At 41.0% G+C, this 26242-nt stretch overlaps 1 protein-coding gene across 10 annotated transcripts; it reads right to left on the minus strand.

Annotated features, from left to right (window-relative positions):
- Positions 1 to 567: 567 nt before the first annotated feature.
- LOC115454067 (WD repeat-containing protein 44) lies at positions 568 to 25612 on the minus strand. Of its 10 annotated transcripts, none has more exons than XM_037440960.1 (20): positions 24858 to 25612; positions 23066 to 23240; positions 22613 to 22737; positions 21241 to 21329; positions 20926 to 21024; positions 19221 to 19439; positions 17663 to 17805; positions 16921 to 17035; positions 16662 to 16730; positions 15956 to 16073; positions 12208 to 12380; positions 11005 to 11128; positions 10067 to 10201; positions 7970 to 8086; positions 6747 to 6948; positions 5717 to 5848; positions 5035 to 5421; positions 4206 to 4799; positions 3980 to 4116; positions 568 to 3686 (listed from the first exon to the last, which is right to left on the minus strand). In XM_037440960.1, the coding sequence occupies exons 1-20, from the start codon at positions 24923 to 24925 to the stop codon at positions 3656 to 3658; spliced, it is 3252 nt and encodes a 1083-aa protein (XP_037296857.1). In that variant the 5' UTR covers positions 24926 to 25612; the 3' UTR covers positions 568 to 3655. The 10 variants fall into 10 exon arrangements, with proteins under 10 accessions (XP_037296857.1, XP_037296856.1, XP_037296855.1 ...); XM_037440959.1 differs by having other exon boundaries at positions 11005 to 11143; positions 12226 to 12380; positions 21235 to 21329; XM_037440958.1 differs by having other exon boundaries at positions 21235 to 21329.
- Between the last annotated feature and the right edge of the window lie 630 nt (positions 25613 to 26242).

Genomic DNA, 26242 nt, shown 5'->3' on the forward strand with positions numbered 1-26242 from the left:
CTCTATGCCTGGGTGAACACCATTAGTCGCTATAGGAAATGGTGTGATCGATTTCAGCAGAATCCTACTTTTAAAAGAGATCGAAATAGGTATTGGTGTTGAAAGAATTCTCGGCACGTTGTGGCAGATGGGCGACTGCCTGGTGCTCGTTATTTATTTATTTATTTATAAATAAATAACGTGCTCGTTATATGCACAATTATTGGATTGTATCTGGTCTTGGCTGTTTCCCACACTGAAGTACCCTGGTTTGGTATTGTAGAATGAGCTTGGTAATACCAACTATGGAAACCATTTCAATAAGTCCATTAGTTGTTCTGGCGGCGATACTTCCAACACAAAATTGGAAGGCTCCTGGTCCGGATGGTTTGCACAATTTCTGGTTGAAATGGTTTCCCAGTTCGCTTGCTCGATTGGCACCATAGTTCCAGGATGCACTTAAGGCTAGCCTAACTGCGAATAAGTGTTTTTTTAAATCGTGAAAGAAAAATTTGCTTATTCAGGAACTAAGACGATTTCTTATCTAGAGCGGATAGGGATTCAAACAAATCACAGAAATAACGAAAACTCCATACAACTATACGTTTTATTGATACACGTAAATGCGAGTCATACATACATTATTACAATGGCATCATAATATCTATACAACTAACACTAACTTACATTACAAATGGGCAAGACTATATTAAAAAATAAACTCTTGTATGACTGAAATATACATATTAATTATTCCGATATATTTTTGTTGGGGCTGAATATTGTTTTTAAGACTAGGCGACATTTAAATACATTATACATTCCTTAATATTTTTGGGTAAAAAAAATCTTAGTTGTTCATCACTGGATACAGCAGAACGCGATTTTGTTGCCTTCAAACGCAACGTAAATGTAAAAACTCAATCATATTGTAATTTCATATAAATAATAATTTTGATGTCGGTCCCAACAATTTAAAAACCATTACGATATTTTTTATTGCCAAATGTAAAAAAAATTGCACGACTTATAAAAGACTATAAATAAAATATAATTTTCATCTTTCTGTACAAATAAATCTCACAAAAATAACACTAGTGCGCGTAGTGTTTGAAATATACAGGGTGTGGTGCAATATATAAATTTACAACAAGCTGATCTGAAACTTCAATATCTATCGATTATAAATATATCGATATACGATATCGACAAATTCAAATTCATAATATCAAATAAAATCGATATTTTTTGCGCTCACGTTTTGATTACTTATTTTTCAAATTCGCAAATTTTATTGGAAACAGAATGAATTGCTATGAGGATGCTTCGGATATAGATATGAAAATAGCCAATATTAGTTTGACTACAGACAATTGTCGACACGTGGATTTCTCTAAACATAGCGCACACTATAATTATATAGTTTATAGATAGCTGCCTAGGTGTCATAGTTTCTTTGCTAAACATAAGAGACCAAACGTAATATATTCTGTACAGTGATTGAATAATTAAAATACATGAACAATTTATAAAATAGTAAAAATATTTATACATAGACAGAGGGCCAATTTTAAGGGATTCCTTTAGTAAAACTAAGAATATTGGAAGACATTTTAATATTCAAGACGAAATTTGCACCAAGTAATGTAAGTATAAGACCAGAAATTAAATTTGAGGATAAATCTGAACTTAGCGGGATATGGAACCAAAAATAGCTTAATTATTTTAAATTATATAAAACTTGGTTAAAGTTTTTTTTTCTGAGCCAAGTTAGTGGGTAAACAATTTAAATTCATCAAATATCCAACGTAAAGACAAAGCATTTCAAATAGAGTTTAAGATTAATCGGCGAAAGTTAGAAGTTTCAACTCTTTACTGTTCAGGATAAAGAAAAATAATTTGCACACGTATTATTACCGAAAGAAGAAAATTTCATAAATCTAATGACTCAGAGAAAACACTAAAAATAACCCTTAAAAATTGGCCCTTGAAATATCACCTTTTTTGAAAAATATAACTTAACCCTAAAATACATTAATATACAAAAAATAAAAAGAAAAATTCGGTATTGCGTATCACTAATCATTTCAATAGTGTTTGTCTTAAATGTAAAAAAATGATGTTATTTTCATGAATTATATTAGTTTTGGTTAATTTTCAAAATAATTGTTCAATTTATGATTTAATCAAATAAAAAATAATTAAAGCTGATTTGATGTAATATACAACCTTTTAACAGTTCACATTTCGGACAAATTCTATAAAAATGTACCAACAAATTTCAATTCTATTGACATTTAAACAAAGCTCTAAATATAATAACGAGATTTCTAGTTTCCCACATGTAAATTTGTTTAAACATGATTTCTATTCAGATAATAATATACTCTCACCATGACTGAAAAATAAAGAGGAGGGACTATAAACGGCACAAGTCATGAGCACGGATAAACAGTGGTGGGGGCGAACGGATGTAGGTATAAATTGGCCAATTAGGGTATTTTACTTTATTTTTTGATTAACTATTTAAAAATATATACGTCGTATAAATTCTAAAACAGAAGAAATCTTTGAAATCTGATGAATAATCTACAAGTTATAAGCCAATGAAATTGGGTAGTAGTGTCAGCAGCAAAACACAGCAAAGAAACAGCAAAGAGACGAAATGCTTGCATGTGACGTCAACGGGCATTGCGATGCGTGCGAAAGAAAGAGAGGGAGCGATATCATCCCTGCACGTAGTAATATTTGAAATTTAATGACTGCCTCATTTCTTATCGAATTTTAAAGCTGTTTTCACATATGACTTTCTTTTTTGTACTAATTGCTGTTACATATCAAAAATACACAAAATCAACCACAGTCAAATACCCTATTATAATAGCCGCATGGCACGTGTAAGTCAATAGACAACGAGCATCGACTGAGGAACCAATCACGCGAAATATAAAACCGAACATTCACGAGTGTGCTCATGATTCGTGCCTCTATCTGTAACATCACATATTTGATTTAGAAAGAGATAATCGGTTAACTTCGGCTTCATGTAACGTCGTCTCTGTCACACACATATTTGGTATTACGTGGATGATTTGAGGATTCTCTTTCTATAGCTTGATGTGTAATATTTACTGCCGTGTACTGTAATAACATTCTCTTATCTCTGACAGAAGTCAGTTTAGTCAGTAGTCATTGACTGTTAAATAAACTTTTTTTCTCGATTATAGAACAGAATATTTATTTTTTATTTTTTGGATGTTTCCGGACGTTTGTTCTCAGAATTTTTTGCTTTGCATTAATATTCTGTGCATTTTCTAAAAACAGCATCCATTGATATAGCAACAGGTTTAAATAATCTTGGATTAGTACACTGAAGATTACATTTCTGAACAAATTAAATTTAAGTGCAATAAGATATCGACATATGTTTAAAAATAATATACTTAGTTAAAAGTTAAGCAAAACAGCAAATATAACGTACGTAACATTGAGGTATTTAATATAATTTTCACGATTATGGAATATATCTACTATTTCTACTATTAATAAATAAAATTGTGATATCTGTGTAACATAACCCTACATCGAACATCGTTATTGCTAACATATTATCTCGTATAATCTCGAGTCGCAGCCTCTTGTTACCTCACTGATTCCAATCCTACGAATTTGATGTTCAACCAGTACGACTGCTGGATTTGCCATTCCTGAAATAACAAAGCAATATTATATTTTCCCGGAATAATAATTAGCCTATGTCCTTCTAAGGGTTTTAAACTATCTTCATACCAAATTTCATAAAAATCGGTTAAGTGGTTGTGGCGTGAAAGCGTAACAGATAGACAAATAGTTTCGCATTGATAAGTAAATATTTGTATAGTGTGATGTGTGTACTGTGTAGTGTGATGTGTGTAGTGTGATGAGTATAGTATATAGTGTGATGTGTATAGTGTATAGTGTGATGTGTACAGTGTGTAGTGTGATGTGTGTGTATACGCACGCGAGCGCGGAGGCGGGCAGCGAGCTGTGCTTGGGCTTGGCCTTGTGCACGAACACCTTGATGCAGCCGTTGAAGTCGGCGCTGACGAGCACGTGGCCCGTCTGCGACGACGACACCATGCCGCCCTCCGCACCCTTCTGCGACACACAACACAGCTTTAATACCTTTAGACTATTATTTTTGGTCCTTCGAACCGGATGCTATGAATTATACATTTTGAACTCACCATCTCGTCCTCCTTATCAGCCTCCTTATTCGCCGCTTTAGCCTCTTCTTCCCTCTCGCTAATCATCTTAATCATATGATCCGGATTGGGCGCGAACACTGCACAAGTCACCACAGCATTGTGAGCCTTAATACCCTCCCAAAAGTCGTTCCTATCCCTCCTAACCGACGTGAACTTTGAATAATCGTGATATGTCTTCCATATATATATGCATTGGTTTTCTGATCCGCTGACTATGTACTTCCCGTCGTGGGAAAACGACGCCTTTATCTGACTTGAGACGTTAACATATCCTTTGTATTTGCACGATAAGTTTAAGTCTCGTAAGTCGTAGAGTCGTATGCGGCTGTCGTTTGATGTGACTAGTATCTTATCATCATTGGGCATGGGTTCGATGCCGCTGATCTTCCTGCCGGTGGAGTTCTTGCCGCGAGTGGATCTCACGTCGATCTGCGTGTGGTATTTGAGCTGGTCGGTGGTGTAGAAGATGCAGCGGCCGTCGTACGTCCCCACCACAGCGAATTTTCCGTTCTGACAGAAGTTCGCCGCTGTTATCAGTTTCGTTTTGCCGTCCACTTCGTTCCACACTGCCACCTAAAATATTTTTATATCCACGTTTTAGTGTACCTTATTAATTGTATATGAAATATTTGCTAAGTCATAATAATAATTATTAATAATAACTTGATATGATAAATCTTAACATGCGACACCTTAGACTGTTTTAATTTGAAAAGCGCATAAACCTTATTTGTAGCTTAATTTAATTATGTTCAAAAATCATCCCGCTTCTCCCACTATACATATTATAAATAACTAACAAACTAACCTTCTTATCAGGTATATTCCAGAGCCTCAGCTTGCCATCCAGACTTCCAGACAGGAAATACCTATCATCCCTCGGATGGAACACTATCGCAGTCACAAAATCTATATGCTGGAAGCAGCAGAGACATTCTCCTCTAGATATGTGCCACAACCTCACAGTCTTGTCCATCGAACTTGACAGAATGAAGTAGTTCTTGGACCACGAAACGTCTAGGAGGTCTGAAGTGTGTCCCGAGTAGACGCAGAACGGCTTTGGACAGAAGGGAGCGGAGGGTCCCAGGGGAGGTTGGTCCTCTGGTGCCGGGGGTGGGGCGCTGAGTGACGCCAGCGATTCTTGTGAAGGTGTCGGCGATGATTTCTGTTCGGCGTTGTATTTTGTTCTCATGTCCTGTTGAAGAAAATATATTTTTTCTTGTTCATTCAATTTGTATGTCACAGTAAATTTCTGTGGTCTTTTCATGTGTTTGTGTAATGATTAAACTGGCGGGCGGGTTTTGACGTACGTTTTACAATTATGTCAGATTATGATTTGGTTTAAAAATAAACGTATTAAACCTATTGGTTATAAAAAATCTAAGATAATATGATCGGTCCGGAGGATAAACTATTCATCAAGTATGAAGAGTTTAATCCAATTTATCTGCTTGAGTGACTGTGATGTGTCTCCCTGTGGATGTGTTGACCTGGAAGAGATGGTAAGCGTCCCGCGCGACCCACACGCGCAGCAGACGGTCCTGGCCGGCCGTGGCGAGCAGGCGCCCGCAGCCGCTGAACTTGCAGCACCACACCGCGCCGCAGTGGCCGCTGCCCATCTCCTGCACACACACACACACGGTCACTACAATACACTACCAATGATAAACTGAGTTGAAAACGATCTTAATCCTAATCCACGGATCGATCGTAAAATCAATTAGATTAGCTTAATTGTTACATATTACTTCAACGGGTTTTATTTTTTTTTTTCTCATTCTGCACTGTGGCGATCTGTGTTTAACACAATGAGCCACGCTGTTAACCGTAATATTATATTGTTGTGTGTATTGAGTCTTTAAAAGAAGTCTCCAGTGAGAACTCATTCTATTATATGCTGTCCAATTTAAATAAATCTTTTTGTTAGTGAGTAAACACTGTGCCTTTTTAGCCTGGCATGCCTTACTCTTTTCACCTTCTAGTTTTGTAGCCAGTACATTACAGTGTGTTAACAGCCTATTTTGATAAGTTTTGCTGAATTTCGTAGTCTCCTGTTTAACTGTATTAAGACCTAGATCCGTGTTAAGACCCAGATCCATGTCAAAGGCATTTAAATCTGATTTTATTTACTCATCTCAACCAGAATTCAGATCAACGGGGAAAATAAACCAATCACAATAAGTCACCTGTAAAAATTCCAAATAAACCTCATTCTGTTTGGTCGATTTATACAATGGAACCAAAGACACCTATTGTGATCATATACTAAATTCCGCTGACATCGATCACCAATTTTTTTACGAAGAAAATTCACTTGATCTCATGATCCTCATGCGGGGTATGACTGATTTTAATCGTCCAAACACCTGATGTGTGTCTTCATCAACACAAAAATTACTCTGAGGCTTCGGATTAGGGAATGCAATCTCGTTGAAATGAGATCTCGGTTAGGTCTAAAATCTCGCGAGATTCCATTCCCTACTTCAGATCAAGCACACTAGGGCTACGATAACCACCCACCTGAACATGTCTCACGCAGCCATCAAAGTCGTAAGGTCCTTTATGCGAGTTGGAGGCCTTGAGTTTGATATTGTGTTCGCCCCTGACGTCGTCCGCGATGTCGGCCACGTCCTCCTTGTGCCTCGCGTGGGAGACCTCCTGCGCGAGACTCTTCGCGGCGTCCACTGTCTTCTTCACCGTGCTGCCTAGGAAACGTTTCAGTCTGAAAATGTGTAAGTGTGAGTATATCAATTTGTATGTAATAATGCTTTTAGTTATAGCATGATAAAGGAGGAGGTTCTCAATTAGACATGTGTATATTTTTTATCTTTTTTATTGTATGTTCACCTCAAAAATCAGTAATTTATTAATTGTTTTAGAAAATTATCTTTTTAATTGATACTTCCAGATTGGTCCCATATAAAATATTTTTTAAATCGGTCTAGTAGTTTTTGACAGTTTATTCTGTTAGGAATTGACCTTCAATCTATAGGGTTAAGGAAGAAATAGAGACGTTTAGGGCATCGGAAATGTCACTCATAGGAAACGAAGAGCAAGCTGTTACTTCACAATGGTTTATAAATCATTGTTTAATATAAAATTCAAATCAGTTGGGCACAAATACAGCAGAATATGTAGAATTTCCCGTTTTTACACACACTGTCGGATACACTAATGCGAGGATAATTTTTGCAACGCTAGTAAGTTAACCAAAAAAAAAAAAGATTAATAATCTCACAATAAAAATCGATTAGCAGTCATCATTATGATAAATAAAAAAAAACATTTTTAAGATATAACGTCACAAAAATCTCAAAAACGTATGGTTATAAAGCCAAAAACCAGTTAGTATTGGTTCACCTCATGTTCATATCTTCCCTCACTCTCTTGTTTATGTTGTCGTGCGAATGACTCTTTGTTAAATTGATGGCTAACCTATGGTAGTATAAATGAACATAAAATTTCATTACTAAAATGCAAAATATTGTATAACTAGAAACAAAAAACGAAACTAATGAATTTATGATGATGGAGTGAAGATTTCCTAGGCTTGGAAAATCACTTTATATATCTGGATTTTTAGGGGTCCCTTAGACCCGCTACTACATTTATTTTTTACATTCCTAATATTTGACAAAAAAAAAAACTTTTTTTTCCTTTTTTTAGAGGAAACATGAGCATTGTAATTTTCAGTTTATTTTTTTTCTACTTTCTTTTTTTTATAAAAAAATGCCAGTACTCACTTCTCAGTTTTCCTCTTGATGCCGGTGGTCTGCCTGTCGGCGGATTCTCTCTTCGCCTCTTTAGCTTCGTCCTCGGTGCCGCCTGCACACACACTCTCGCTCTCTTCGTCCGTCTCTCTGCAAACATAATAAAATTTATGTTTTTGGTCCTTTGAGCCCGATTCAAAAGAATTATAGTTCAGTGATAGATTGAATTTAGATTTTTTATAGATGGATTATAAAATAAAATGTTTTTTTTTTAAGTAATTTCAGATGAAAGAAAAGAGCCTTTTTGAAGCCAAATTGCGGTTCCAAAATAATGATTTAAGAATACTATTAGAAGAAGTAATAATAATAGAATAAGTAACGTACCTATAATTGTAATAGATAAACTTGTATGACTGTTGCCAAAATAAAATAAAACGAATTATTTCGATACAAATGTAAACGTTTATACTATGTTGAAATACCAAGCCTTTAAAAGACCCAAGACGTTCACAAAATGAAGTCTAGCAATGGTAACATGAAATGAATCACTTCATAGACGACATTACACATCTTCAATACAAAACGAAGCGTACTATGAAATTGCCTTTTACCATTTGCGTGACCAGAGAACGAGGAATCGAGGTTTAAATATGGAATATTGGTTTGAAGTCAAGGAGAGAATGGCATTTAATCCAAAAATGATTTTTAAATATTATTTAAGGATCCTTAGAACATTTGATTGAGGGATGAAAAGCCAAGCTATAAAAAAACTATATTTGATCTTATTTGTGCTTCCAATGAACGCGATAGAACTAATGCCAAAAAGACAGGAACTGACAAATATCAATTTACTTTTATTATTAAATATTTTTTGTCAAAAAGACGTATCGATTTTATCGAAAATACATACAATCCAAAATAAGCCAATACGCATTTTTTTTTTACGTTTTGAAACCTTACAATTTACCAACACCTTCATACATAATGGACAACACAACCTCCCCCTGATTTTAAAAATATTGATTTTTTTTTTGCACAACTGAATGAACCAGTCCCTAGTCTAATTATTATATTATAGCAAGTCTAGTAACTAAACAAAATTTTGAATGAAAAAAGCACGGCACTACACTCGTCATCCCGAGACAAACGAAGGTACAACAAACAATACTATATATAACTCATGATAGGAAACAAAAACTACTAACCAGACTTACAATACGCGTAATATGACTGTACTGGTCTGAAGTTAGTCAGGTGTCAGTAGTTATTGTCTTAGGAATGTCAAGAGTATTTGGCTAACTTCACACCAGTCAAGTTATTTCGCGTATTGTAGATCACAAACAAGCTGAGGATACATAGAAGCCAACGATAAGTCCAATTGTCCCTTGCGAATTACACGCGTGCCTCTATCGATAAAATGAGGAACTAAAGTGAGATTATTGCTGGCAAATACAAACATAATTAGATTAAAACATTTCTAATTAATGAATGTGATGTGATTAACCTGTTGCTATGTTCAGGCTTGTCTCTACATTATCAAAACCTAGATGAGAAGAGCCAAGATATAAGAAACACTAGAATTGTACAAGATAACGTCATATTATGCGGATACATGCATACATAATTTATGTATTTTTTACAATTTTATCATTAATGGAGTTGAGTTTTTTTAACGGAGCTCAGTGTCAATTTTTCGACAGGCGTTCTTAGCATTGTTTTGTTATTTTTTAATGAATAAATATTTTATAAATAAACATTTTTCTATTTTTATAAATACACATTAATTGACTTATTTATTCCGTATAAGATGATGAACATTGGACAGTGATAGAACTTTCTGCTTTATCAATATTTCTATAAATTAAATCCCTTATGTTTCACTATTTTACTTTGGGTTAAACTATCTAGGACTAAAAGTACTCAGAATAACTATACATTAATAAGGTTCATTAGTGAAACTCAATTAAAGCGTTGAAGGACCAAAAAAACTTCATACTACTAGATATTCATGTCATATTAAACTAGTGTAAAAAATATGCAGTGAATATATTTTGTTAGTATGATCACTGGTTAGTACCGCATTTCGTCGACAGAGGCGCCACGTGTTCAAAAACAATAAAAACTGAGAACCTAGATGTGACAGTGAGGTTTGAGGCGGTGTGCCTCAGGGTGGCGGGCGGTGACCTCCTCAATATGCCCATTCTGGACTCGTATAGTGTGACGGACAGCCGCCGCCGCCACGACATCTTGCGTCGGGCGTCGGCCCTGCAACCATTCATCCTCCTATGTATTATATACACACATACTATCACCACTTTCCCTTTTCAGAGGAAGGCAGATGTGTAATACACCCATATCGGCCGCTATGATAGATTCCATTTAATAGGGGGCAGGCCTTTTGCGTGCCACCTAATTTAGGTTTAGGTTTCTATAATGATTTATTAACCCCGATGGTCCCCTAAGGATTCCTAGTATTGAAACAAGTAAATTGTTTTTTTATCTGCCAATCATTAGACAGGGTCATTTTGGATATTGCGTAAATAAATGAAATCATACACTAGTCTTCTTAAAAACAACGCTTTATCAAAAATATTCTAACCAAATATGTAAAATAAAAAAGTGTAAGTTTCAAACAAAATAAATATTCATAAATAATTATTAAATTTTACATGACCTAGGCCTCTACTACTACTACCAGGCATCACAATCTCAGTCAAAAATACACACACAATATTCACAGTAAAATCATGACAAAAACATCAGAAAAGCTTCGGGATTATAAGCGAAAATGTTGTATTTGTTTTTTGATACAATTTTAGCAGAGATAAATACGAATATATGATTTAATTTTGTCCCTAATTTTAGAACGGATACGCTTACACCGCTAGCCAAAATGTCCGCGGTCAATTTTGTGCGCGGTAATTTTGTCAACGGTTACTTTTGTCCAGGGTCACTTTAGTTCACGGTCACTTTTGTCCGGGGTCACTTTTGTCCGGGTCACTTTTGTCCGGGGTCACTTTTGTCCGGGGTCACTTGTGTTTGCGGGCATTTTTGGCCTCTATGCTCACCTGGTGTTATCGTCGTCGTTGGACCGGCCGATGTACTCTGAAGTTAGCCGCATGATGTGCAAGCTGAGCGGGTTGATGCACTGCGGCAGCTTGTGTTCCGCGACGCTCAATGGGACGCGTTCGCCTGCCAATAAAGAACCTATTCAACCGTCATTGAAGTACTACGTGATATGATGGGTGGATGGTTAGTGGATGTTTTGGACCCTAAGCCAAAAAACCGGCAATCTTTGGATCAAAATGGTGAGATTACTGTACAAAATAATTGATTGCCCGGTGATCAGCAATGCGAATTAATATAAGTTTTATTTCAATGAAAGGTATCTGCGGATTTTTTTCTGATAAAAAAATGGCCTGGATAAGGTCGATATTCCAATAACAAAAAAGAAACAAACAACAGACAAAAAGCAATTCTACTTAGCAACAGTTTGTTCTAATACATATAAATAATAATTACATAGATTTTAAACCTAATATTTAAATACCCTTCCAAAATATACTGTGTTCTAAAAAGAAGCTTTTAAACGCCAAATATAAGTTTTATTACGAGTATGTACAAGTACAAGTAGAAATAAAAAAAAAACATCTTTTATTAGTAAACTGTTTATAGAACTGAATTTTTTGGTTTGTATTAATTACACGTTTTGAAATTTTTGGTTTGTATTAATTACATGTTTGGAAATTTTTGGTTTATATTAATTACATGTTTTGAAATTTGTGGTTTGTATTTATATCGTGTTTTATCTTAGTATCCATTGAAGGTGGTAATCAGTTGCATAAACAGTGATAGAATATAGCCAGGGTCGTTAAATAAAACTAAAATCAAAACAATTAATTGTAGTTTTTGTAACCATGGGCTAAGTTCAGAGGGTGCATCGCGGGTGACGGCGTGCAGACTAAAAGGAAACCCCCACAAAAGGAAGACATGGTAGATGTTTTAAATCATGGAATGAGAGCTAAAAATAAACCCCGAGCTTTTTCACTGTTTAAAATGGCTACTTTGCGCGGAGTCGCTGTCAGCATAGAACCAAGCGAGTCGCAGAACGCCTTGGGTTTCGTCACCTTATACAACTTATTTATAACGCATAAATTATTTCGGTTTTTTATGTAACCTTCTTTTTGGAACACATTGTATTATTTTAACTAAGCTACAGTAAGATAGAAAGCTATAGTGATAAGTAGCGAGACAGAACAGTGTAGACGCACGCGTGAGTGTGTCAGTACCGGTGTCGAGGTTGAGCACGGTGACCTGCTCGAGGATCTCGATGTCGCTGAGCTGGTGGCCCGAGGTGGTGCGCGTGCGCAGCGCCGGCAGCAGCGCGTGCTCGTCGCCCGCCGACCGCCGCCGGCACGCGCCCAGCGGCGACGAGCTGCTGCGTCTGCAAACAGCATCATCACTATCATCAGCCACATGAAATCCATTGTTGAACTCAGTAAGTCCAGAACTTTTCCTGGATCTGCAATATAATATATTTACAATCGTAACCGCGTCCTCGTCCGCGGGCCGCACCACGTACTCGCCTGTAGAACATTACCTGGTGGCAGAGCCGAGGCTGGAGTGTCCGGCGGTGGGCGCGGTGCGTCCCTCGCTGTGCGTCCTGGCGCCGGCGGCGCGGGCGCGCTCCTCGTCCGCGGGCCGCACCACGTACTCGCCTGTAGAACATTACCTGGTGGCAGAGCCGAGGCTGGAGTGTCCGGCGGTGGGCGCGGTGCGTCCCTCGCTGTGCGTCCTGGCGCCGGCGGCGCGGGCGCGCTCCTCGTCCGCGGGCCGCACCACGTACTCGCCTGTAGAACATTACCTGGTGGCAGAGCCGAGGCTGGAGTGTCCGGCGGTGGGCGCGGTGCGTCCCTCGCTGTGCGTCCTGGCGCCGGCGGCGCGGGCGCGCTCCTCGTCCGCGGGCCGCACCACGTACTCGCCTGTAGAACATTACCTGGTGGCAGAGCCGAGGCTGGAGTGTCCGGCGGTGGGCGCGGTGCGTCCCTCGCTGTGCGTCCTGGCGCCGGCGGCGCGGGCGCGCTCCTCGTCCGCGGGCCGCACCACGTACTCGCCTGTAGAACATTACCTGGTGGCAGAGCCGAGGCTGGAGTGTCCGGCGGTGGGCGCGGTGCGTCCCTCGCTGTGCGTCCTGGCGCCGGCGGCGCGGGCGCGCTCCTCGTCCGCGGGCCGCACCACGTACTCGCCTGTAGAACATTACCTGGTGGCAGAGCCGAGGCTGGAGTGTCCGGCGGTGGGCGCGGTGCGTCCCTCGCTGTGCGTCCTGGCGCCGGCGGCGCGGGCGCGCTCCTCGTCCGCGGGCCGCACCACGTACTCGCCTGTAGAACATTACCTGGTGGCAGAGCCGAGGCTGGAGTGTCCGGCGGTGGGCGCGGTGCGTCCCTCGCTGTGCGTCCTGGCGCCGGCGGCGCGGGCGCGCTCCTCGTCCGCGGGCCGCACCACGTACTCGCCTGTAGAACATTACCTGGTGGCAGAGCCGAGGCTGGAGTGTCCGGCGGTGGGCGCGGTGCGTCCCTCGCTGTGCGTCCTGGCGCCGGCGGCGCGGGCGCGCTCCTCGTCCGCGGGCCGCACCACGTACTCGCCTGTAGAACATTACCTGGTGGCAGAGCCGAGGCTGGAGTGTCCGGCGGTGGGCGCGGTGCGTCCCTCGCTGTGCGTCCTGGCGCCGGCGGCGCGGGCGCGCTCCTCGTCCGCGGGCCGCACCACGTACTCGCCTGTAGAACATTACCTGGTGGCAGAGCCGAGGCTGGAGTGTCCGGCGGTGGGCGCGGTGCGTCCCTCGCTGTGCGTCCTGGCGCCGGCGGCGCAAGGGCGCCTCCTCGTCCGCGGGCCGCACCACGTACTCGCCTGTAGAACATTACCTGGTGGCAGAGCCGAGGCTGGAGTGTCCGGCGGTGGGCGCGGTGCGTCCCTCGCTGTGCGTCCTGGCGCCGGCGGCGCGGGCGCGCTCCTCGTCCGCGGGCCGCACCACGTACTCGCCTGTAGAACATTACCTGGTGGCAGAGCCGAGGCTGGAGTGTCCGGCGGTGGGCGCGGTGCGTCCCTCGCTGTGCGTCCTGGCGCCGGCGGCGCGGGCGCGCTCTCGTCCGCGGGCCGCACCACGTACTCGCCTGTAGAACATTACCTGGTGGCAGAGCCGAGGCTGGAGTGTCCGGCGGTGGGCGCGGTGCGTCCCTCGCTGTGCGTCCTGGCGCCGGCGGCGCGGGCGCGCCTCGTCCGCGGGCCGCACCACGTACTCGCCTGTAGAACATTACCTGGTGGCAGAGCCGAGGCTGGAGTGTCCGGCGGTGGGCGCGGTGCGTCCCTCGCTGTGCGTCCTGGCGCCGGCGGCGGGCGCGCTCTCGTCCGCGGGCCGCACCACGTACTCGCCTGTAGAACATTACCTGGTGGCAGAGCCGAGGCTGGAGTGTCCGGCGGTGGGCGCGGTGCGTCCCTCGCTGTGCGTCCTGGCGCCGGCGGCGCGGGCGCGCTCTTTCTCAGAGTCACGCACCACGTACTCGCCTGTAGAACATTACCTGGTGGCAGAGCCGAGGCTGGAGTGTCCGGCGGTGGGCGCGGTGCGTCCCTCGCTGTGCGTCCTGGCGCCGGCGGCGCGGGCGCGCTCCTCGTCCGCGGGCCGCACCACGTACTCGCCTGTAGAACATTACCTGGTGGCAGAGCCGAGGCTGGAGTGTCCGGCGGTGGGCGCGGTGCGTCCCTCGCTGTGCGTCCTGGCGCCGGCGGCGCGGGCGCGCTCCTCGTCCGCGGGCCGCACCACGTACTCGCCTGTAGAACATTACCTGGTGGCAGAGCCGAGGCTGGAGTGTCCGGCGGTGGGCGCGGTGCGTCCCTCGCTGTGCGTCCTGGCGCCGGCGGCGCGGGCGCGCTCCTCGTCCGCGGGCCGCACCACGTACTCGCCTGTAGAACATTACCTGGTGGCAGAGCCGAGGCTGGAGTGTCCGGCGGTGGGCGCGGTGCGTCCCTCGCTGTGCGTCCTGGCGCCGGCGGCGCGGGCGCGCTCTCGTCCGCGGGCCGCACCACGTACTCGCCTGTAGAACATTACCTGGTGGCAGAGCCGAGGCTGGAGTGTCCGGCGGTGGGCGCGGTGCGTCCCTCGCTGTGCGTCCTGGCGCCGGCGGCGCGGGCGCGCTCCTCGTCCGCGGGCCGCACCACGTACTCGCCTGTAGAACATTACCTGGTGGCAGAGCCGAGGCTGGAGTGTCCGGCGGTGGGCGCGGTGCGTCCCTCGCTGTGCGTCCTGGCGCCGGCGCAGCGGGCGCGCTCCTCGTCCGCGGGCCGCACCACGTACTCGCCTGTAGAACATTACCTGGTGGCAGAGCCGAGGCTGGAGTGTCCGGCGGTGGGCGCGGTGCGTCCCTCGCTGTGCGTCCTGGCGCCGGCGGCGCGGGCGCGCTCCTCGTCCGCGGGCCGCACCACGTACTCGCCTGTAGAACATTACCTGGTGGCAGAGCCGAGGCTGGAGTGTCCGGCGGTGGGCGCGGTGCGTCCCTCGCTGTGCGTCCTGGCGCCGGCGGCGCGGGCGCGCTCCTCGTCCGCGGGCCGCACCACGTACTCGCCTGTAGAACATTACCTGGTGGCAGAGCCGAGGCTGGAGTGTCCGGCGGTGGGCGCGGTGCGTCCCTCGCTGTGCGTCCTGGCGCCGGCGGCGCGGGCGCGCTCCTCGTCCGCGGGCCGCACCACGTACTCGCCTGTAGAACATTACCTGGTGGCAGAGCCGAGGCTGGAGTGTCCGGCGGTGGGCGCGGTGCGTCCCTCGCTGTGCGTCCTGGCGCCGGCGGCGTGTTCTCGTCCGCGGGCCGCACCACGTACTCGCCTGTAGAACATTACCTGGTGGCAGAGCCGAGGCTGGAGTGTCCGGCGGTGGGCGCGGTGCGTCCCTCGCTGTGCGTCCTGGCGCCGGCGGCGCGGGCGCGCTCCTCGTCCGCGGGCCGCACCACGTACTCGCCTGTAGAACATTACCTGGTGGCAGAGCCGAGGCTGGAGTGTCCGGCGGTGGGCGCGGTGCGTCCCTCGCTGTGCGTCCTGGCGCCGGCGGCGCGGGCGCGCTCCTCGTCCGCGGGCCGCACCACGTACTCGCCTGTAGAACATTACGACCACTTTTAACACAACATGTCTCGATGACTAGGTGGCGTAATTGTTTAACGGTACGACTACAGTGTTGACTCGGGTTTTATCGCTGGGTCGTACAAAGTGATATAGGGTTTTTCTACTCAGTATCAATCCGGCGTCTAGAATTGTGTATGCGAGAGTACGACGTGTGTGTGCGTGCGTGTGCGAGAGTACGACGTGTGCGTGCGTGCGTGTGCGAGAGTACGACGTTTGCGTGCGTGCGTGTGCGTGAGTACCACGTGTGTGTGCGTGCGTGTGCGAGAGTACGACGTATGTGTGCGTGCGTGTGCGAGAGTACGTGTGCGTGTGGGCATGCGTGCGTGTGCGAGGGTGCGTGCGTCCTTGCATGCGTGCGTGCTTGCGAATGTGCGTGTTACATTTACTTTCAAAGAGTCCATCACTATTCTCAAAAGGATTTCAACGCCTTCATTTGTTACTAAAATTTAACAACAAACTAACAACTAAAATTAAACAATGTCCCAAAAAACATTCAGTTATAAGACACTAGAAACATACATGGATGTGGAAGTATGAGATACTAAGAGTGAGTACTCACCGGATAACGCGCGAGAGAGTTCGAGCGCGGGGTCGGGCTGGCGCAGCGAGGCGCGGGGCTCGTGACCACCTGACACACACACACAGGGTTCTTAAATCTCAAAATATACCAACAATTAAACTTAAACTTAAAACTTATTTATTCATTAAACAATTGACATAATACAGCTGTTTATCACTTACATAACAAAAAATAAAAGTTTTATAGTGAAGTCGCTTTACTGTACCCGTATCAAGAAAATTATAGCGAAATTCCATACCGTATTTAGTGGGGTCGAGCTCGAGCGAGTCCTGCAGCTCCCGCGTGAGGGACTCGATGGTGCTGGCGGGACTCGGCAGCGCCATCGACTGGCTCGCGGGACTCGACTGCGGCGGCTACAACACAACATAGAAACTGATACTAGATTCTACATTACAGGTATACGAATACGTATGGAGTGTCTAAATACTTATGAAAAAAAAATACAAAAAAATACTTTTTACATTTATTTAAGTCATTGCTTTTCAAAGTGGGGAACAACCTAGGGAGGCGTGACAGCGGGTAAAGGGTGACGTTAATGGAAATTTTATAAATCAATTTCTATTTCTCAAGAACAGTACTTACTTATTTCGGAATTTAAGGTACCATAAAATGTTCTTTTGTACCCATGACAACGTATATGCAAAATTTCAATACCACCGGTTAGAGAAGTAAAGACATAACACATAAACAAATTCACTTTCATATTAGTTAGGATACTAGAATAGGATATTAGTTTTTCACTCTTGCATGAAGTCGACGCTGAAGGCAATATTACAATAGCCTCAAACAACTTGAGCCGTCAAACACTGCCGCTTAGGACATTTAGCGCCACTCAAACACGAAAAAATCGCCATGTCGTAGTGTGCTCAAATTATTTGCCGACAATTAGACCTATTCCCGGGCCAACACTAGCTATACACGTACGTTAAATTGAATTAAAACTAATTTAACTGTATCCCGATGTTGTGTAATGATGCTACCTCTACAACGAGCGAGTCCAGTTGCGGCTTGTCGGGGCGGCGGGTGGCAGGCGGCGCGTACCGATACTCGTCCGTGTCCGTCGTGCACACGCTCACGTTGTCGCCGTCCGCCGTCGACAGCGACTGCGACCCGTGCAGCTTGTCTGTACCATACGTATACTCACTTTAATGCACATCTGCCTTGACAAATGTGTTATTCAAGGAGAGAGACATTTCAATTCACTTTCATGTACATCTCCTTCAATTGACAATGCTGGGATTGTGCAGGAGTCATTTGTATTTGAATAATAAAAGTCAGGCACCAGTCACACTTTAATGCATATCTGCCTTACTTGACAAAGGTGGATTATTCAAGGAGGAGCTATTTGAATTAAAGGGGATGTAGGTGGATGACACCCTCATTAACAATAATAAAAATCAGGCACCGGAGGCTGAGACAGTCAAATAATAAAGTCAAACGTGTTATAATTCTCAGTGTCAAATTCACTGTGCAATGGATGGCAAGCAACCTCTACCCTCATTCCATCCGTCCACTAACCCGCATTAAGATATAAAGCTATTTAGTTATTAACTTAAGCATCTGAAAAAGTTATGTCTATTTTTGACAGCTGATGACACCGTCAGAATGTCGAATGTTGTGAAAGAAAATATTTCGATACAATTATATTAGGTGATCTGTTATATTGGATGATGGTTATTGCTGTTAATTTTGTACATCAGCAATGAACAAGAACAGAGACTCAAAAATTTTCGTTATATCCAATTCCTTCCTCCCCAACACACAAGCAACACAGCACTTATTGAAAACGCTTCAACAATTTTCTTCATATCCAACTTCTTCCTCGTGTTCTTAATTTGTACGACTCACGGCTATTTTAGTTGCGGTAAAATTTGCAACAATATTAAACCGAAGTACAGTGCTGATACATCACTGAAATGATAACATTTCAAAGACTGATGACATCGTCAGAATATTATTCCTTAGCTATACATACAACTTCTGACGGTTGTCGCTATAACTATTCTGGCCTGTTTAAATTGCTTCATTCATACAAAAACTCATGATAGGGTGAAATGTAAGCTTGTTTAATAAAGAGAATGCTCGAGGTCTTTAGCAATGCGCGAGCCAGCTTAGTCTGTAGAAAGCTATGTAGTTATATTGTTTATTAAGCAGAAATCTTGTAATATGTACAAAGCCTGAAATACACATGCTAAGAAAGGATTCTCTTTTACTTCCATAATTTTCGGCACTAGGAAAATACTAAATTATGAGTTAGCCACATTACTAGTTCATTGCTAAATATTAATTATTAATGAGAACCGGCTACAGGGTGACATTAGCAAGCTTTCGCACCACTAGTTAGCATACGTATTCCAGGCATGAAAAGTGCGTTGTTTTCTTCTAGTTTATAATCCATTTGATAGAATAACAGAGCAGACATTGTATAAAATAATGCGCAACGTAATACAGCTTTGATTGAATATTTTTAAAAATAGTTCGTTCTATCAAATTGATAACAAAATAGAAGGGTTCGCGTAAGAAGCAGAAGTAACTCACTGCGCTTCTTCTTCCTGGGCGGCGCGACGGGTCCGTGTGCGGGCAGGCTGGCGGGGCGGCCCGTACCCCCCGCGCCCCCCACACTCCCCGGCCCCCCCACACCGCCCGCACCCCCCGCCGCGCCAGACATGGCCACGATGGCCGCCGACGGACCGCGACTGTGCTTCAGACTGTTCGCTTTCGTGCTCGCTATGACGTCCGGTTCCGCCATTGCCATTACTAGAACGCGATATGGCACGTTAGGGCTGCCATGTTATGTGCCATTTACAATTATAAAGCGTTGGTAAAAAGAAAAAAAAACGATATAAATTTTTGTTTGACAAAATTTTTAAAATTGTTGTTGTGATGTTGGATGAATATACAAAGTACCACCGAATAATGACTTGAAGTATCAGTTGTGATGTACCCTTTCTTGCGGGTTGAAATCGTCATAATTCCAACAAGCTTTAAGGTCAAAAATACAATGGCACGACAATTACTCTGGACTCTTGAATATTCATGGACAGCTGTGATCACTGACAGCAAATGACGCACTTGTTTGTACCATAATTGCCATCTGCACAATATATACGTGTAACGTGATGAATCGGGAGTAAGTTTATTTGTTAATAAAGTCACATAAATTAATATTAACATTAAACACGTTAAATGACGATGGTTATAATCTCGAGTCCCGTTCGTACCAGACAACACAAATTTGTAAATGAGGTTGAACATAAAAAAATTAGTAGAGACAAATTAGTAGTTATTGAAACGCACAAGATATCCAAAATATGTACACAAAAAATCATTACTAGGCTTAATCTGACATTAACATCGGCATCAGTTGAACATCAGCATTATCTACAATATACGCTATTACATGTATATTGTGTAATTATGCAAGCAAGCTTAACAATGCATGCTTGTATAAATGCTCTAAATAATGTTATATTAAAGCTTCTATTGTTAATAAAGCAAGCGTCAATGAATGTTAGATGAGATTACTGTTATTTTAGTGAATATATTAATATCAGCCATTGATTTGTCTCAGCTATACATAGCCCACTTCGTGGAGTTAGGTTAGGTTAAAAATTTCAGATATCCAGATGTTCTCACGATACTTTTTGAAATAGTGATAATTAATAAATGACTCAAAAGTTGACAACAAAATTACATTCAAACTGTCTGCATAAAAAAATATAACTTTTTTTTGTATTTTTAGAGTAATTTCCTCAATTTGAATTTGTGGACGGATGGAGTTATCGAATTAAGACTGTAATTTTTATTTATAATGTTTCTCACATATTAATAATGCTTGCCATTCGACTGTACAGAAACCTGGAGGATTATAACTTAAAGACCATAGTTTGTGGCTTCTGATACACAAAAGGACTCGAGATTTAACCACAAGACGTGGTCGGTAAAAGACTCTTCAATTTGTTGTATAATTTTAATAAATTAACTGCACCATGAATAAATTTATTGTGTTGTTAGTGTCAAAAATTCTACGTCAACTTCAAACTGTCTCAAAACTCAGCAAAACTATAAGCTGATGTAACAATTATACATCAGTAACATTGACTGATGTAACAAATTAACATCAGCAACAACGGCTGATGATACAAGCATACATCAGCTGCGTAACCTAATGCAATATTTTAACATCAGCGACGCCTGACGTAAATATGTTACATCGCCATTCAGCATTAAAAAAAACACTTACCATTCTGATTTCTACTCTCTGTGGGCAGAGGGTCATCAGATATTGTAGATGGCTCCCTAGATGAGGACGAGGGTAACGGCATGGAATCCCTAATGCTGGCTGGAAATAAATATAAATTTTTCGAGTAAAGGTTCATATGAAGATATTTATTAAAGAAAAGAATTTGTACAAAATTGTAAACAATATAATCTAGAAGAAAATATAAGCGTGTATTTACAAATGAGGTATATTAAAAATGAAAAGCGTAACCATAATCCTGAGAGAAAATATAAAATGAATTAAATAAATAAAGTTGGAAATGTATCGTACGCTTACGGTGTGATTCGGACGCTCCACTCAGCATCCTACCAATCCTGCCGAGTGACGTCATACTCTGCAAGCTCATCGTGTCCTGGGATAATATCCTGCAAATCAAATGTTGTGAATACAGCTCGATGTTGATACCGATCAGTGGGAAGTGAGCAGTGACACTGTCTTATTGGATAACAAACTCCTGGCCAGTGTATATCAATGAGTCAATTCATTTAATTAGCTTCCTACTATTTTTCTTCTATTCAATACACTAGTTTATAAATCTGTCTTATACTCCATTGCACATGATGGTAAGTGATAGGAGATAAACCATCGCCAGTCGAATATAATATGCCGGCCTGTACGAAACCAGATATATATAGAGATGTGAAAAATAGTTTAGTAAAAGTATTTAAATACATAATACAAATGCATTGTTACTTTAGTATTTAAAATATAAATACAAAATAGTTTTAAATAAAAGTATTTAAATACAAAATGCAAAATACGTAATATCAAAACAAAATACCTTGTTTTTCTAATACTTGTGTTTGTTCAAAGATTTTATTTTTCATGTTAAATCTATGGGGCCTCATAATCAAGTCGTTCAAAAGGTTCAGAACTTGGTAAGCAGGTAATATTTAAGGAAGAGTTTTTTTTTTACATTTGGACATCTGACCAAGGATTCTAAAGCATTGTTTTCATCTTTTAAATATTGTAGTGTTCCCAGATCTAATGTAGTCATCGCCATTGACCTCAAATGTGTTTGACGCGCAATGTTGGCATAATGTTGTTCTTGTTAAAAATACAAATAGTTGGTAAGCCGACTAGCCGCGACAGTGGTTGGAGGTTGACAAGTGAACGTTGGGCAATTACCTAGCTTTCGTCTTGCCAGTCAATACTGACTAATAGTCCGAGCTCAATAGCTCGGACAACGTATCTATGTAATAAAAACATCTTAGGTGACAATGGTGATAACATTAAGGATCACGACTAGTGCGTTCATAAATAAACTAATTTTGAATATTTTGAATGAATAAGAAAAATGAATTAAAAATTTAACAAAACTATTTTGTATCTTACAAATACAAAATAATTATATAAAGTATTTCAAATAAAATACTAAATACTTTTCGAAAAAAGTATTTCAAATGTAAAATAAAAATAGGTATTTTGTATTTGTATTTAAAATACATATATTTCAAATAATTCACATCTCTGGATATATACAAACTGATCCTGGAAAATAAAACATGCAGCTCATAGAGCAGGTTTTACAACTTGTGTATGCTGCATGTATGCTATCCAGACGGATACATATATCCTACTGCAATATTGATATCCAGATGGATATCGATGTCCTACCACAATCATATAGAGAGTGTAATTTACTCACTTAAATGGATGTTCTAGTGTGAGTGGCTGGTGGTCTATTGTGTCAGCGGGGTCAGGACCCTCGTCCTCTTCCTCAGTCTGCATACATCGGCGCAGCTCTTGGAATCTCCGCCTCCCCTGCACCACCTTAAATAAAATAATATAAATCATAATGTTATTGCAATAGTGATTATTTTTCATACCATTTGTATAAGGTAAATAATCATACCCTTTTATTGAACAATCTGAGAGCCAAGGCTGATTATAACTTTATATTATACACTTTATTTTCAAAGCTACTTGACGTGTACCTCTTAAAATGTACTTAGAGTTCTAGCACCAGGCTACATTATCTAGCAAGCAACCTACTTATTTCGTCAAGTAGCTGTATCAAAAAATATTATATAGCTACCATGACCAAGCAAAATGCTATCAGAGAAAAATATGTCTATTATTTGTGTAAACAAGAACATACATTTTTAACAGTGGTCCTGTCATCTTCAGGGGTGACTTCGGCAGCAGGCACATTAGTGATCCCTGACACTTGCAGGGACAGGTCTGTCGCCTTGAGCGTCTGTGTTTTATCCTGGGTCTTCTCTTGGGCATCTCCACTCTCTGTCACACTTATGCTTTTACAGAGGGAGGAGCGTCTACAAATGGAGATTATGTATTAGTGTTGTGCTGCAGATACTACTATGATGTAAGTTGTTCTACTTGTTTCCTGGACAAATATTTGAATGAATTGCAAATATTTGTTTTCATAGAACAGAACTCAGTTCATAGATCTTGATACCATGACAAGATTTATGTATCTTAAAGTGAGGATAACACTAAGTGTTATTTACATTATCAGGTTCACCTGAAATAAACCATTTAAATGTAATTGAAAATGTCCGACATCTATTGTTTCTCCAAATTCATGAGCACCTTTTATATGCTAAATAGCTTCTTAAGACAATGTTTGAATGAAATGCAGACAATACTTTTGTCTATCACTGTGTTATGTGTGGGGCTCAAGGAGGCTATCATGAGTTAAATACATAGCTATGTTTTCACCTGGCTTGCTGTCAGAATTAAGGATTTTTTCTATAAATACATACCAAAATGAACCCCAGTGCACCTTATGGTAAGTGAAATGAGGTCTAGATAGTATCAACTGATGGGAGATGATTACCTTTTGCCAGTTGCAACATTTATGCTAGCCTATTTGATAATGTTCAGAACATAAGTAAAAATAGAACATTCTAATAGGAATAATCATTGTGACTCATTACATGATTCATACATGTTCATACATTACGTTAATAAAAAATAAGATGATTGTTACAAATATATAGATATGAAATATCCTGCATACATTCTTATGCTCTGAACTATCAGCTTTAGGTTCAAATCCTAAATCAGAATATACTGTCCATATATTTCTAACATAATTTATCTGGAACTGGACCTTCATATTATAACAAAAGCATAATTTTGAGTGTATTTGTAACTAACTAATTACAACACAAACAATAGGAAGTGAATTCGAATTTTATTTCAGTTTTTTCCTTCCCCGAAACCGAAATACAGACTGAAATACCATGGTATATGTCTAATGAAAGAGTGACAAATGTTTAACAAGTTTAATAACTTTTATAATGAACAGTTTGAACAGTAAAAGACTTAAGGCTAATAATATAGGAAGTTTTGCACACATAATAATACTTTATTACATTTGAAGCATTATAGATGTAGTCATTCAGGAATTAACAAGATCATTAAACTAAATTATCAATGTCTTATAAGAAAAAGATGCTTTACTATCAATGTATACAAATCTATATTTTCTTCTTCAAGATTAGTTCCTAAGATATTTTGACTCATTCCACAATTATAGAGAACTCATCTCATCATCCCAACTAGGGGACTACTTCCATCATGGAAACATCACAAATATGTACAGTAATGCAACACAAACCATTATATTCACATTTTCATACAAATCACCCATTGTTCCACATTCAAATTGGTTGTGCATGGATGACTGGAGGTCTTTCGTCAACGACAACCTGTCGCTGCCATCAAGGACGCGAATATATCATAATTCGAAACATCTGTTTAAAATTATTACATCTGTATATCTTATGCTCACATTAACAACGTTTATGGCATTTTGTATTTATATTTTCGCGTATTTCAGCTCTCATAGAGCAGGATTTAGGTTCAGAAGTATGAAATAATCGTAAAATCAACAATTAAATGTTTGTGTAAACAGTTTCACTCACTTTGATCCCTTGACGGGTGTGAATTCTTCAGCATCGTAAAACTCCTCGGAGTCGCTGCTGTCAGCCATTTTAGCGGTATAGCTTTCACATATAACACTAATACTCAATTAGCATGACAAATTTTACATCATTACGCGGTGTTAAACATGATATTTTTACAAATTAATTGAACCGCAATCGAATCGTCTCCTTATTCACCACTGACGTTTGGCATTTCATTCATACGCAGAGTAGCCAGTAACTTTTTTTTATTCTGCAGTCACTTATTTAAAACTACAGAGAAAACTTAGTGTTACAAAAATTACAACTAGTGGAATTAGGTAAATGTAATTATTTATTAGTTTACCTTTACATAATTACATGTAATATATACAGATAATAAATCTAATATGTTACAATGCGGATATATAAATCAGAAATTTGTACAGTCTTTGTATTCAATAATTTTGTCTGGCAACTCTACAGATAATAAAATGACAATTCAGTCTAGATATTACCTACGCTTCTGAGAAATAACTTAGTTGTCATTTAATGTTTGTCTTTTGCAAACTGTACTTAGTACGAGAAGGATAGAGAACATATTAATGCTATATAATATTTTTCGTATCCCAATACTTTAACCTTGGAGGAATTCAATCTCTGAGTCTGGCGCTTATTTTATAGTACTTATTGCGTTTTTATCGCAATAGAAGAATATTTTTATTGATATCCATGGTATATAACATTTTATTCATGGTTAACATCTTTAATGGTATTTTCAGCACAGCGTAGACAATACTGCCTAATACCTTAATTAATTGAAAAACAAAAATAATAATTTTTTCATACAAGAAAAATAACAATATCGTGTTACCTGCTAATTTTGATCAGAATCGTCCAGTATAAGCTTACATTAAGGCGATAAATATCCATGTTGGTAATGCTGGTTTATAATACAAAAATCTCAAAGTACGAGTTTAGGTTGTGATAAAGTTTATTTGTGATCTTTGCTTATAAATTATTATCTATCTATCTATACTTATAATAAATCTGTAGAGAGGTCAATTCTGTACATGAAATATATTTCCAAAATAACTATCAGGGAGTGATTAGGGATCGATACTGATGCCAAAAATGCAATTAGTAAAAATTTTGTCTGTCTGTCTGTCTGTCTGTCTGTATAACCGTTATAGAAACAAAAACTACTCGACGGATTTTAACGAAACTTGGTACAATTATTTTTCATACTCCTGTGCTGGTTATAGTATACTTTTCATCACGCTACAATTAATAGGAGCAGAGCAGTGAAGGGAAATGTTGGGAAAACGGGAGAAGTTACTCCATTTTTTAAGCTTCCGTCGCGTGTGCAACTTTAATGGTTAAAGCGACACAGAAATCATGTATGA

This window comes from Manduca sexta, chromosome 21 (assembly GCF_014839805.1).
Source record: "Manduca sexta isolate Smith_Timp_Sample1 chromosome 21, JHU_Msex_v1.0, whole genome shotgun sequence".
Lineage (NCBI taxonomy): Eukaryota > Metazoa > Arthropoda > Insecta > Lepidoptera > Sphingidae > Manduca > Manduca sexta.

Excerpts from the sequence above, each read along its gene's own strand:
- LOC115454067 (XM_037440958.1), bottom strand. The coding sequence starts at position 24,925 with ATGGCTGACAGCAGCGACTCCGAGGAGTTTTACGATGCTGAAGAATTC. Across the intron at positions 16,731-16,920 it reads GCTCGACCCCACTAAATACG|GTGGTCACGAGCCCCGCGCC; the intron begins GTATGGAATTTC and ends TGTGTGTGTCAG. Across the intron at positions 5,849-6,746 it reads GCTGCGTGAGACATGTTCAG|GAGATGGGCAGCGGCCACTG; the intron begins GTGGGTGGTTAT and ends GTGTGTGTGCAG.